General features: G+C 45.6%; 1 protein-coding gene across 4 annotated transcripts in view; it reads left to right on the top strand.

Moving 5' to 3' along the window:
• rerea (arginine-glutamic acid dipeptide (RE) repeats a) overlaps positions 1–15,223 on the top strand; it is a 249,906-nt gene that overhangs the window by 128,385 nt on the left and 106,298 nt on the right. For all 4 annotated transcript variants that reach the window (XM_084333675.1, XM_084333674.1, XM_084333673.1 and 1 more), the window contains exon 4: positions 9,801–9,871. In XM_084333675.1, the coding sequence (XP_084189801.1) occupies positions 9,801–9,871 (71 nt within the window). The remainder of the gene's footprint in view (positions 1–9,800; positions 9,872–15,223) is intronic.

Below are 15,223 nucleotides of genomic sequence, written 5' to 3'. Positions count from 1 at the left end.
ATCCGCTTGAGGAGCCAGTACAATGTGTATCAGCAAGGCTTTCCATGGAGCACAGACACCACAGGCTGTAGCCCGATTAGCATAGCGCATCCCCGCCCGCTACAAAGGCTAGCCGTGGATCTGTTGGCTTTCCCGGTCATGCTAACGCAGGGGACGGCTCCTTTTTTGAGCCGTGTCATATTGAAACACGGCGGCGCGAATCTGTGGCCCATCGCTAGCGCATCTATTTATAAAAAGAAAAAGAAGGAAACAAAAAAAAATCTTCTTTGCTCTCTCCCGTCTCTCTCTCTCTAACCCCACACTAGGGACTCTGGGGGGGAAAAGGGCTTTTAGTGAAATCCAACCACCTGCCGACTGCTAAATGAGAAAACGTGGGCTAGCGGAGAGGAGGAAGGGGGGGGCGCCTGTCAAAGGGCCTCTGTTCTCCCCCAGGAGGCCAGTCAGCTGTAGGTCTGGTCTGATGCTATCTGCTGCCAGGTAGTTCCCTCCTTCACAGGGGTGTTGGAGGGAGGGAGGGAGGGAGGGAGGGAGGGAGGGAGGGAGTCAGGTGGATGAATGTATGACGGCCGGGCAGCGAGGCGGCAGTTAAGATCGGCAGGTTGCGGTGCACCGGCCCCCTCCAGGTCGATCCGTCTGCAGTGAGACCGCCTGCAGGAAGTGACACAGGTGCCGCGGGTCATCAGGTGTGGGTCCTCCCGCTGGAGCTCCTGACAGGATCGGTGGATCAGTAATACTGTATTCTCTCTCTCTCTCTCTCCCCCCCTCCCTCTCATCCACCTCCTCCTCCCTCCTGTGGTTCCATTATTGCATTCCTTGTGCTCTTTAATTTTAGGATCACTGAACTCAAGGGGGGCAGCTTCCTAAAGCTTCACTCTACTCTGTTCCCTGTGCGTGTGTGTGTGTGTGTGTGTGTGTGTGTGTAGAGACTGTCTGTGAGCTGTTCTCATCCTTTTTAACAATGCAGGTGCGTCCTGCCTCACGCTTCACACTCCCCACTTCGCTGTGTTTAATAAGCTGCCATGCATCCTACGAGTCGCTCGTGCTCCTTGTCGAGCTGAGCTCACGCCATAACACAGTTTTTCCTGCCCATGTTTACAAAACACCAGTGTGTGTACGTCTTTGTTCGGCGTGCTACTTTTTCCACCGTTGCTGCCTCTGAAAAAATAAAAGCCCAAGTCGACATTACCTAAGAGTACACCCCCCCCCCCCCCCCTTCATGCTGCAGCGAATTAAACAGCAACTTATTTGACAGAGTAGAGCAGTCTTTTACTGAGGCTAGGTGTGTTTTAGATTAGACATGCTTGGCAGCCATTGGAGAATGGCTGGTTGAACAATGAGCTACAGCTGAGGGGGGGGGGGGGGGGGGGGGGGGCAGGCATGCAGTGTTATAGAGGAACCCCCCTCTCTTCTCCTCATGAATATTCAGGATTTTTAACCCACCAATGACAATGTAATTGGAGAAACAATGGCCGCCAGAGGATCAGTTTTCAGTGTTGCGTCGGGGTCGGACGCGCTCTGCTTATGAGCTGAATGTGTTTCTGTATTGAGCTTTTCTCTCTCTCTCTCTGGGTGGTGGTCAATATCACTGAGCCTCCTCTCCCCTCACAGCTCGAGCAGAGAGGGAGATGGTGGTACTTGTGGGCGCCGCGTAAGAAGGCGATTGTCGTTTTAGATACAAAGCCTATGTAGCTCTACCTCCTATAGGTTAGGCTCCAGCCAGCCAGCGCACATTTCAGCCTTCAAAACCGCCCATCCCCCCACACAGACCCCCCAGCACCACCACCGCCAAAAAAAAGCCCCCCCCCTTTCCACTTCTCCAGTAGAGCGAGAAGACCCCACTTCAAAACGCACAAAATGTCTGGAATGTTTAACGAGCCCTAGAGGATGGACCAGCCACCCTGAGACCCCCCCCCCCCCCACACACACACACATCTCTGCCTCGGCTCCGTATGAAGAACACATTTCTTTTAGTTTGAACTTGAGATTTTGTCTCGCTACACCCTTGAGGTACAGTAGCCTTTTTGGCACTTTTAAACCATGCTTTTGACATTGGAAGAATGGATCGGCTCGCTAGTCTGTGAATGATTAAAGTAGATCCCTGTCTCTTTTTTTCCCCCCTCTCTCCATCTCCCTCCCTCCCTCTCTCTCTGTGAGCCTGTGAATGGATTGTTGTGTGTGTGTGTGCGCGTGTGTGTGTGTGTGGTGTCTCTAAATGAATGTGCCTGGCGAGGTGTAGGAACTCTAAGCTCTAATTCCCCCGATTTGACTCCTTGGAAACATGTCATCTCATCTCCCTCAGATTAAGCTCTTTTGTTCTCTGCCCTCCCCCATCCCCCTCTCCTCCTTCTCCTTCTCCTCTTCCCGCTCTCTCTCTCTCTCCCTCTCTCTCTCTCTCTCTCTCTCTCTCTCTCTCTCTCTCTCTCTCTTTCTCCACACATGCTGTGTCACCCCCACAGGTCACACAAAAGCAGTGATGGAGATTTTCATTCACGTTATCTTGTAAATGACTTCCAGGGATGATGTGGAGGAGGGAGTGAGAGATAGAGAAAGAGAGAAATAAAGAGAGAGAGGAGGGCTGGGATGACAGGGATACATGCGTCACTCATAGAAACAGCAAGGGCGATAACCCCCCCCCCCCCCCCTCGCCTCACCATCTCCCTTAGAATAGCTCATTCAGCCTACAGCAGATAACAGGCCCACTCTGGGGTTACACACACACACGCACGCACGCACACATCGCCTTTCAAAGACAAAGCCCATGGTGTCACACACGCACACACACACAGCCCCTCTACAAACGGTATCTGGGGTGTCAAAGCTATTTAATATCTTTGCTTCCCCTCAACTGCATGCAGGCAGATAAACCACGGGCAGATCGATGTCTCTGTTGACACAAACAAATAAATAACAGATGATGCCCGTTCCTGCCGCCCAGAAAAGCATCACCGCACGTCTTTTGTTAGGGATGGTCCAGCTTAGTGCCTGAGCCCAGGTCCCTAACACCGTCCGTGTAGCCTCTGAATGCTAATGCCCTTCAATAACCATTTAATTAGTGACTGCTGTACACACACATGCACAGTGCATCGGATGCAATCTTTGATATTGTTTTTAGATTCTGTTTTATTCTATCTGTGAGTTTAGTTTTTTCCCCATTGAGTTTTGCTAAGGAGTCGAGGAGTTTTTATCAGGCATTTTCTGTTTGTTTCTTTATTATTATTATTATTATTATTATTATTATTATTATTATTATTATTATTATTATTATTATTATTATTATTATTATTATTATTATTATTATTATTATTATTCACATGTTTCACCTTTTCCTTTTTTCTTTTTTCAATGCCCAAGTCAAGGGGGTTCGCACAGAAGAAGCATTTCACTGCATTGCACTTTTCTATGTGACGAATAAAACTTGGATCTTGTAATTGTTATTTTATTTGTTTGCCATGCTTGTCCCCTTTAACACTTTGATCGCCAGGCTTAAATTCATAATTTATAGGGCTGTCAGTTTATTGCGTTAATTAGATTAATTAATTACACAGCAAATTATCGCGTTATGAAAATTAACTCAAAATTAATTACAAAAAAAACTAAAAAATACTTTTTCTTTTTTGAAATATTTTTTTATCTCATTCATTCCATAAGAACGTAGAATACACATTTACAGACTTGTTTTTAATATGTCCATTTGCATGTTCTTGGTATCTGATTCTAGGGACATCTATGGATCTCAGGGAATGTATTCCCAGTGTCAGAAATACTGTGTTACTAGGCTTGAGTAAATTGTAATGAACCAAATGAGAATAACAATTACATTTTTTTTTTTTATCTTTGACTGTGAATAACACCATGCAAAAATTTACCAGACCTGAAAAATCTAAGCAAATGAATAAATGGAAGATGATTAAACAGAAGGTTTTGTAGATAGAGTACTGAATTCTGCCATCCGGACACATGCCATTTGAAATATGATTATAGAATATAGAATATCAGGCCTAAAATGGTTATGTGATTAAAATGCGATTAATTAGATTAATTAATTACAAATCCTGTAATTAATTAGATTAATTGTTTTAATCGCCTGACAGCACTAATAATTTACCATCCTCCGCCAGCCCTATTTAATATGGAGAAGTTCCCCTTATTTGCAGGGCTATAACTTTTTTAATTGTATTGCTAAATTGACATTACTATGGCCCATTCAACGTCCTATATCTATTGTTCAGGGTGTAGCAACGTTATACTTTTTCATTCACATATTCATACTAAAATACGGTCTAAAGTATAAGTATGTTTTTATCGTTTTCTGCAGCTTTCTCCAGAACGTGATTTATAGCCCCAAATGCATTATATTGATGATGAAATACAGTTTGATAGGAATCTGCGCGAGATAAGAAATTTCAAATGGACGTGCTTCTAGAAGTTACTACTGATCATCTGATGTTGACCGGATGGGGGGGGGGGGGGGGTCGTTTATAATTCCGTGGCCAACGTTATATGATTCATCTAGTGTGGGTGATATGATCATTAGAGCAGTTAGTATCGAACACGTTAAAAAATAACGTTGAATCTTACCGTAGCTTCCTCATAGCGTTGGGCGATGAGCGTGGAACAGACATTTTCCTATTATGGGATGTAGAAATATGCGATCCATTTCCAGGTTGTATAATAGTATATACGTCCAAATCATGTTGTTTATCGAGTTATTTGCAACCGATCGATGTCCAGTGTATCAAGATGGAGTCCCGCTAACGATAGCGAGTGCCCGGACGAAATATGGGCGAGCACCACTTCCGGCGCATCACTTCCTGTTTGGGCGATCCGCCGATCGGCCACCAGATGGCGCTCTTGAACCGTTGGAGAGTTGAGAGGGGATCAACAGTATATCTCAAGTGTCCGGGGGAGAAATATGATTTCGATCACAGATTTTTGAAATATTGATATCAAAGACGTGGTACAGCGTCTTTGGTAGAATGAGCATGGCGAGGAAAGACGTGGTACGGCGGTTTTGGCGACCATAGTGTTAACACTTCCTGCGCCAACAACGAGTTTACTCGTTATTGGCCGCCAACGGTTGAGCGGCAACAACGAGTAAACCCGTTATTTGGTCAGTTTTTCTTTTTTCTTTTTTAATATTCTATTCAATGTTACGGACCTGTATGTTGCCGTTAAAAGGCATACTGGGACCCAGAGGGTGCAGTACCGGCCAGATCCGGCTAGGTGGCAGTATCGAGAGTGCAGTAAACCCTGTTCCACACCGTGTGTTACGTTTAAATCCCTCTGGGCGCTAAATTTAGACGGAGCCGAGTAACTTGCTTCATCCGACCACTTCGAAACGCATCTGGCACACTCGATCCATAAGTTGTGCCAAATTATGTCCGGAAACCAGATGGACACCAATACTGTAAATCGCGATCAGACAATTGGAATATTCTTTTTGGGAAACCCTGACCAAAGGTAAGGACTATCGGACATAAATTTCAGCTTGATCCAACAATGTTTTCATATCCATCCAGCGTCTGTAGTTGTTACAAAGGGTCAGATTAAACTGAATATATATATTTATTGTTTGAGATCCCTTGTATAATATTTGTATATCATTTGATATCCCTTGTATATTATTTGTATATATACACGGAATATCCCTTTACCTGGGTACAAACCAGACCATAATATTCGCTCTCCTATTGGACAGCGACCCCTAGGCGCCAACGACCATACCCCCAACGGCAAGTTCAAAGGCAACGCCAAGGCATGTCTCAACATGTCCAGGTTTGCGCAGTAATACGAGACAGAACTGAGGTTGGCACTAGATAATTCACCTTACGTATAAATACGGCGCAGGTGGAAACAGCAGCAATTCGTTCATTACTAGTAAAGCCTTCACCACGAGACAACGTGCTGTGAAGTGGGGCAACTTTGCCTCTGAATAGAGCCTTGAGAACCGCGTGCGAATAGATTGCTAAAGTGTCAGAGTTTAACGCAGTACCGTTGAGTTCGACTTATTCTAATGTGAAGTAATAGTCTATCATTTATAGTGTATCGTGCGGCTACCGTTCTTCAGTGACCAGCATTACCACCGGTTCGTTGTGTATATAGCTAGTGCACTTATCCAGGCTGGGCGGCCTAAACTCGTGCCCCCACCCGAGGAGTCCTAGACGAGAACCGTTGGATATGTACACCGGAGAACCTACACCGGCGACTGCAGAACCTTTTCTGGTTGGATTATATTGCTTTGGTACCGTGACTGCTGGAGCAGAGAACCGTCTACCCCACTATCGTGTGGGATCTACCCCCCGTGAGGAGCATCACTCGAGCCCGCCTCTAGGAAGAGGCTGGCTAGCTTTCATCCATGCTGTCGAGCATACTGGATTATAGCTGTTGCTTTGTCTACCGATCAAGGGAGTACTGCACTGGCTCCTGTATCTGGAGCCTCGTTATTCCGCGTTGACCCAGACTTTGCACCCGAACATTCCTCTACCCTGCCGGCCTTACACCCGGAGGAAACCCCCCAGTGTCTCCAGCTGGTACTAGTGTGCCTTATGTAATTGCTATGCCACAGGTGGCGTCAGTTTAGACCCATCTTACTATTCTCATTGACTTACGCTCTTGACCTACTTTACGTGTGTTCTTCGCCTTACAAGCGCGAGTATAATTCTCAATCTGTAACCTAACGTTGCTTGCTCTGATAATAATAAATACCCTCCAAATAGAACTTTATGTGTCATTGCCGTATTCTTGTGTGGGTGTTCACCATATATATTCATGTACTGTATGGCCAGTAATTAAAGTACATAACTAAGTAGTGGTTTAATATACCATACTCTCAATACAGTCAGGGAATTGTACCCCTCAGTTACAGTAGTGTTCAACACGAATGCCGTTACTGGCCATCAAAACATAAAAAAACGACCCCCCTCCCCCCTTTCATGCATTCATGATGAAACATAATACCTATTATATACATTTGATTTGGAAATAGAAGCGTGTCCAGGCAAGACACGCCAACGCTTATAGTAGAATACACGTAGCGCCCTATAACTCGCTTTTCAGGAATTATCCCGGATCACTCCTAAACTATACTTATATTCACCACAGGATAATGCACAAACGTATGCATGAACATTTTTCTCTTTTTTGCATGTTCGATGGAAGAAAGTCACTGTCAAATGACTATAGTATTGTCTCCATAGCTATAATATTAGGGCTGAGCTTCGATTTTTTTTTGGAATTCGAAGCTTCGGGGCTGAGATTCGAGAAAAAAAAATTTATTTAAAAATAAATGTTGTGGGACTTGTACAGCACTTTCTTCAACTTTGTCAGTGCTGTAAAGTTTAAACCTTTTTAAATCTTAGACAAACAAAACACTTTGCTTTCATGAAATATTGTAAGTTGTCATTTGAGGCTTTATAAAAGCAGCACAATGAACACAAATCTGTCAGTGCCGAGTCCGACCTCATCTTAAATAACAAATGGCATTGCTTGTTGTAGTTAACAAAGAGAGGCAGAGTTTTTTTCGAATTTTATTTTCATATTCGAATCCCATGCCCATCGAACGAAGCTTTGAATTATTTAAGACAGCCCTATATAATATAGAATATAGATATAGCTCTACAGACAAGGTGACGCACTCCTATCTTTAAAGCGTGGCATAGCTAGAACGGGACCAATCTCTGGCGCTGAATGAGTTAAAAAAATATATATATATAATTAAAAAGATCACTACACGTGAGTGGAGGCTGACAGAGAGAGGCTGTTGGTGATGTTAGCTGAGCAGTCTCTCTCCCCATGGCTGTGTTGATGTTAGCATGCGTGCTACGCTCGAGATGTTGCCCAGTCATTCATGGCAGGCAGTGTTGGGTAAAGGGCAGCCTGTTCCACTCAGCCCAGACCGAAACACACCTTCAGCCTGTTACAACCACCTTCACCCCTTCAGCCTGTTACAAACAACCACCTTCACCCCTTCAGCCTGTTACAATCACCTTCACCCCTTCAGCCTGTTACAAACAACCACCTTCACCCCTTCAGCCTGTTACAATCACCTTCCTTCACCCCTTCAGCCTGTTACAAACAACCACCTTCACCCCTTCAGCATGTTACAATCACCTTCACCCCTTCAGCCTGTTACAAACAACCACCTTCACCCCTTCAGCCTGTTACAATCACCTTCACCCCTTCAGCCTGTTACAAACAACCACCTTCACCCCTTCAGCCTGTTACAATCACCTTCCTTCACCCCTTCAGCCTGTTACAAACAACCACCTTCACCCCTTCAGCATGTTACAATCACCTTCACCCCTTCAGCCTGTTACAAACAACCACCTTCACCCCTTCAGCCTGTTACAATCACCTTCCTTCACCCCTTCAGCCTGTTACAATCACCTTCACCCCTTCAGCCTGTTACAAACAACCACCTTCACCCCTTCTTCAGCCTGTTACAAACAACCACCTTCACCCCTTCAGCCTGTTACAAACAACCACCTTCACCCCTTCTTCAGCCTGTTACAAACAACCACCTTCACCCCTTCTTCAGCCTGTTACAAACAACCACCTTCACCCCTTCTTCAGCCTGTTACAAACAACCACCTTCACCCCTTCAGCCTGTTACAATCACCTTCACCCCTTCAGCCTGTTACAAACAACCACCTTCACCCCTTCTTCAGCCTGTTACAAACAACCACCTTCACCCCTTCTTCAGCCTGTTACAAACAACCACCTTCACCCCTTCAGCCTGTTACAAACAACCACCTTCACCCCTTCAGCCTGTTACAAACAACCACCTTCACCCCTTCAGCCTGTTACAAACAACCACCTTCACCCCTTCTTCAGCCTGTTACAAACAACCACCTTCACTTCCTTTAACTTTGATCTCCTGTATGGTCAGTTAGCTAAGTGTGTGTGGGTGGGTGTTTGTATTGTTGTGTTTATGTGACTGGCCTGCCCAGCCAAAGAACCATTGTGTTGTAGGCTATTACCAAATAATATTGAAATATTGTTCAAACACCTGTTTTTACGTTTGACTCAAAGCCAAATTTGAAAGGTATCGAGACCGTTATGGTAATTGTAATAATAACTCTAACCCCTGGCTATGTGTGCAAGGTAGCCTGCCAGGCAGAGCAGCAGCCCTTAGCCTTGAGCAGTCCTCCTCCTCCTCCCACTCCTCCTGCTCTCCAACAGAAGTGGCTGTGTGTTTTTGTCCTATGCAGCGTGAATGTTTTTGTTAAGGAGATGAGGGTTCACGACCTGGCCATACCACCAGTCACATTCAGTTTAACAACACAGCCGGGCCAGGCTGCCACCCATTCACACACACAATGCACCGGGGGCCACTGAGTGCACTGCAAGGGTTATGTAATTTGGCAACATTTTAAGAAATGAGAGGGAAGGGGTGCACCCCCCCCCCCCCCCCCAGGCCTCACCACACCAGTCAAGAGGAATGGTAACTGGACATATTTAGGCAAGAGTAGTGAATTAGGGTAGGTGAGTGGGGGGGGTTAAGTCAGTATTTGCTATCTGACACTCGCTGGTGTACAAATGGAGTGGAACAATAACATAATTCCCCTTGGGTGTAATGTTTGCTTTGGAAAGGCAACCTTGTAGTGCTCCAAATGTCCTTAATCCTATTACTCGCATTCCAATTGAATTTGACTCATGGAAAGAGAGAGGGGGGGGGGGTATTTTCAAGAGAGGTAACACCACGCTAATATACCGACTGGCAGTGCTGCATGAAAAAAATAAACACAAAATGGGCGTGAGCGTCATCTTCTAACACTCCTTCTTTTCTTCTTCTTCTCCAGATTGTGTGTATATCGAGAGCCGACGGCCCAACACTCCCTACTTCATTTGTAGCATTCAGGACTTTAAGCTGGTGAGTAGCCGTTTCCTGTGCCTCCTCCTCCTGTCCCCTGCATATCCCCCATGTCCTGTCCTCACGTGGGGCCCGGGGCTCCGCCAGGCAGGCAGGCACACACCCACCCATCCACAGCTGGCCTTATCTGCCCGCCCAACCGCTGTTGTTCTAGCGGCCTGGGAAAGCCACTTCAAACATGCCTTTCATCTGCCATAATTGCCAGCGCTCCTATGTTGGGGAAAGAAGATGCCGACTTGCACTTTTTTTCTCCTTTTTTTCTCTTTTTCGCCGTGGAAGTCCGATGAGAATCGGGCATGAGTCATCGCGGAATACATTTTGAATTGAAATTGGTTTACATTGAATTGGAGGTACATAATAATTGTTTTCCCGATTCACGTGGAGAGAAATGGGGGGGGGGGGGGGTGGAATATTAACCCAGGGTAGCAATGTGATGGCAGTGAATTGATGCTTGTTAAAGGAAATAAAGATGTTTGTCGGAGCCCTTAATTGATTTAATGAAGGAGGACTACACCATTTCACTTTGAAATTGGTTCTTTACAACCTAAATTGGCAAAATTGCCTCTCCTGCCGAACAAAGAAATCAGCTTTTTAATTTGCTGCTGAGAACGGCTGATTCATCAAGGCCGGTTGGGGGCGGCAGCAAAATTATGCAAGTTTCCTCAACGACTTGACACCTTGGATGTATCGCACCACACACGCATATCACACACACACACACACACACACACACACACACACACACACACACACACACACACACACACACACACACACACACACACACACACACACACACACACACACACACACACATATGCATGGCTGTCTGAGCTTCCATATGCATGGCTGTCTGAGCTTCCATTTCTTCATGCTGGCTCTTTCACAGGTGTCTCTGTGTCGCCCACCAGGCAGGGGCTAGTGGAATATGTAGTCCATTAATTGGGGGGGGAGAAGAAATTCAGCGGCTAAGTAGCCAAATGAAGCAGCATCTGAGCTCTGCAGTGAGCGCTGCCTGTCTATTAACGGCTCCATTGTCTAAGCCGAGAGCACAGGGCCCGCCGATTGCCAGGCAGGCCCCAGGGGGCCGACGTAATGGCTGCCAACAGCCATGGTGATGATGGGAGGTCAGCGCAGGGACCACACGCACCACTTCTGGAGGAAACCAAGTAGCGTGTGTGTGTATTAGCATGCATGCTCTCACATGGACATGTGTTGCGAGTGTGCGCTTTTGTTCTGTGTGTAGGTCTAGCTGTGTGTGGGGAGGTTGTGTGTGTGAGGGTGGTGTAAGGTGGGTTGTAGGCCTAGCAGAGGGCCCCACAGCAGCACAGCTTTAATCGGATTGCTGCTAGAGACTGCTGAGTATGGCAGGAATCTCATCTCTCACATAAACATGCACACCCACACACACACACACACACACACACACACACACACACACGCACACACACACACACACACACACCTGCACCTTGATTAAGAGCACCAGCAGAGGTCTGGGGCCGGCAGAGGTAATTGTCCAGGGAGAGAGAGAGAGAGAGAACACTGGCTCCATTAGCTGACATTCCTCTCCATCTCTCTCTTCCCTTTCCTCCCCTCCTCTCTTCTCTCTTCCCCTATTCTCTCCTCTTCTCTTTTCCTTCTCCCCCCCCCCATCTCTTTCTGTCTCTGTGTTTCTCCCTCCCTCCTCATCCATCTGTAATTAATGAACAGCCATCTGCATGACTGTGTGTGTGTGTGTGTGTGTGTGTTTGAGAAGACTGTACCCTTGTCCTCTTGTGTAAAAACAACAAACCCCGCTGGCTCTTCTAAACAAGTACAGGCCTCTCAATAAACTCACTGGGTTTTGGGGGCTTAGAAATGGGTGAAAAAAAACAAAAGAAAGAGCAAACCTAGGTGCCATGTTCACTACGCTTGGTAGCTAGTAAGCTACTCTATAATCTTTGTTTACTAGACAACACTAAATCCTCTTTGTGGATCAGGACTTGAGTTGTTTGGTGATGGTGGCATCTACCCAGCCAACCCCTCAACCCTCCTGACGCACAATCTCACCGCACTCATAATCTGGACGCAAACATAATGCCCTCTGGGAGAGAAAGAACCCCCCCCCCCTCTCTCTTTTGTCCATGTAATAGTTGTTTCTATCTCATCCTCCACTCTCACACAATATTATGAAAGGGCAGACGGGGTCTGAGCAGAGAGACTCTTATTGGAGGCAGAGTCCCTTCTTTTATTTTCCCAGCTGCTTGTCTCATCTCTCCCCTTCCGCTCTCCTCTGTCTCAGACAGCCCCCCCCCCCACCCCCAATTTTTGTCCGCCACACAAATTATCGATCAGGCCCCCTTCTGCGGGCCGGCGGAATGGGGCTTCAGCGGGGAGGGGAGGAAATTGCATCGGTCCTGGACCAAACAACCTCATCAATATCAACCCCCCCCCCCTTCCTCCCCTCTCTCTCTTTCTCTGTCCTCCTTTCTCTTTCTCTCTCTCTCTCTCCCTCTCCCTCTCCCTCTCCTCTCAGTCTTTAGACTGTAACAACGTCACCCGTGTACTTTATCTAATGACCTGTGAATCCAATTAGTGGTGTGTAGAAATCCTGAATGCAGCCATCAATTTCTCCCCAGCACGGGGAGGGGCTGGGATTGAGGTGCTCCTCTCTCTCTCATCATTGTCTCCCACTGGGGCTCTCTCTATTTCTGCTTGAAGAAGAATGCCGCAAACCCCCATCCCAGCTACATGCACTTCCCTCCTCTTATGTGCACGTACCTGCCTGGTCATCCCGAGGTGCCCCGTCCTACATTTAGGTTAAGGAAAGTGACTATTTTCTGACATTATTGGCTTCATCCCATTGTTGGGACAGTCGGTCTCAGCGGTGTGTTTTCTCAGCGCTAGCCGTCTCCTCTCCCCGTGTCTGCGGGTGAGCTGCGGGTGAGCTGTAGTGTATTGACCCAGCCGCCGCATAGAGTCGCCTGCCCGGCTCATAAAATGTCTGCCTGGATACGGCGATGACCGGGCTGGGAGGGAGCGCTTCTGAACACCCAGAAGGTAGTAAATGTATGCAGCGGCGTTAGGGCTAAAGCTAATTAAGATGGGAGGAAGCCGTAGAAGGTGCGGCCCCTCCATTAGCTTTAATTCTCCTCCGTGCCTGTGTCCAGATCATTAGGCGCCAGCATAGCGAGCGTACAATATCCTTCTGATGCCAGCGATCCGCTCAATTAAGTGACTGGTGTGGTGCGATAATGCTCGTTTTGTTGAAAGTACATCATCATCATCATCAGTGCATTTAGGTCTAATAGCAACACCCACCACCCCCGCGTCGAGTAAGACGGGAGATTCCCACCGCATGGCGCGAGCGTAAGGTAGCGGCTCGTCTCCACAGAGCCGTGCGCTAATACTCTGCCGTGTTTCCACCAGGGCTAGTTTCACTTTACATCTGGTGCCGTGACCTTGTAATGTGTTTACAATCTATATTTGATGAGAGGGACGCGGTGGGCCCCGGCAGCGCCCATAGTCGTGTGTATGTTTGTTAGTGTGTGTGTGTGTGTGTGTGTGACAGAGTCTTGCCAATCATAGTGTGATTTGTGCACATGTTCACAGTAAGGAACACATGAACAAATACATTCAAACACATTGTGGACGTCCTTGACTGAGGAAATTCCTCCACTATATTCATAGGATTTTGTCAGCTAAATAATTGAGTAGCTGATTTTATCATTGGATCTGTAAAATTGCATCTCCCATAAGCGATCATGCAGAAGGACCTCTCTAAAACCCCAATCTTTTCCAAAGCAAACACTCATATAAATATGAGACATATTCACATACATCATGGTCAAATAACCTCTTTGGAACTTGACCAACATAAATAACCTTTTTACAAAATACAGCAAATGCAATCCAAAACTCAACGCAATAATTATTTGTCTAGTGGCTCAGTTATATGACCTTGCTGCCTAGTGGTAGTCCCTGTATCAAGGGCTCAGTTATATGTCCTTGCTGCCTAGTGGTAGTCCCTGTATCAAGAGCTCAGTTATATGTCTTTGCTGCCTAGTGGTAGTCCCTGTATCAAGTGCTCAGTTATACATCCTTGCTGCCTAGTGGTAGTCCCTGTATCAAGTGCTCAGTTATACATCCTTGCTGCCTAGTGGTAGTCCCTGTATCAAGTGCTCAGTTATATGTCCTTGCTGCCTAGTGGTAGTCCCTATATCAAGTGCTCAGTTATATGTCCTTGCTGCCTAGTGGTAGTCCCTGTATCAAGAGCTCAGTTATATGTCCTTGCTGCCTAGTGGTAGTCCCTGTATCAAGAGCTCAGTTATATGTCCTTGCTGCCTAGTGGTAGTCCCTGTATCAAGGGCTCAGTTATATGTCCTTGCTGCCTAGTGGTAGTCCCTGTATCAATCAACTTTATTTTGTGTGTGGCACTGCTACTCATTTGTTTTGTTTATATTACAGACTGGGCCTTTAAATCTAGCGCTTATCAGATATTTAGTTTTTGTTGTAGACTAAGTCCAAAATTACTCATGATTAGTTGACAAATGGACGATTTGAATGCTTTTTTGTTATTATTGATGTTCAATAGTAGGGCTGGGTGATATGCCCAAAATATCATGTCACTATATTTATTGGACAGTATAACGGTGTGTGACAGTTAGGGCTGTCTTAAATACTTCGAAGCTACAAAGCTTTGTTCGATGGGCATGGGATTCGAATATGAAAATAAAATTCGATTATTAAAAAAAAATATATATATATATATTTATGAGTTTTTTTTTTTTTTGCAAAATCAACTCTGCCTCTCTTTTTTAACTACAACAAGCAATGCTGTTTGTTATTTAAGATGAGTGCTGTTTGTTATTTAAGATGAGGTCGGACTCTGCACTGACAGATTTGTGTTCATTGTGCTGCTTTTATAAAGCCTCAAATGACGGCTTACAATATTTCATGAAAGCAAAGTGTTTTGTTTGTCTAAGATTTAAAAAGGTTTAAACTTTACAGCACTGACAAATTTGAACAAAGTGCTGTACAAGTCCCACAACATAATAAAAAAATAAATAAAGATTTTTAATTATTATTAATAAAAAAAAAAGAAAAAAAAAATCTCGAATCTCGGCCCCGAAGCTTCGAATTCCCAAAAAAAATCGAAGGTCACCTTAGTGACAGCATTGCTTGCTTTCCAGTACAACAATGTGATATGACATCTAATAAAATTGGCATGGTCCTATTTATGTAATGGTCTCATTATATATATATATATATATATATATATATATATATATATATATTTTGTATGGTAGGGATGCACCGATATGAAAATTTGCCACAAATACCGATTGTTCAACTGGCCGATACCGATAT

Source organism: Notolepis coatsorum, assembly GCF_963971535.1.
Source record: "Notolepis coatsorum genome assembly, chromosome: 17".
Taxonomy (NCBI): domain Eukaryota; kingdom Metazoa; phylum Chordata; class Actinopteri; order Aulopiformes; family Paralepididae; genus Notolepis; species Notolepis coatsorum.
Note: the sequence above shows the minus strand (reverse complement) of the source record. Positions and strands in the feature narration are given on the sequence as shown.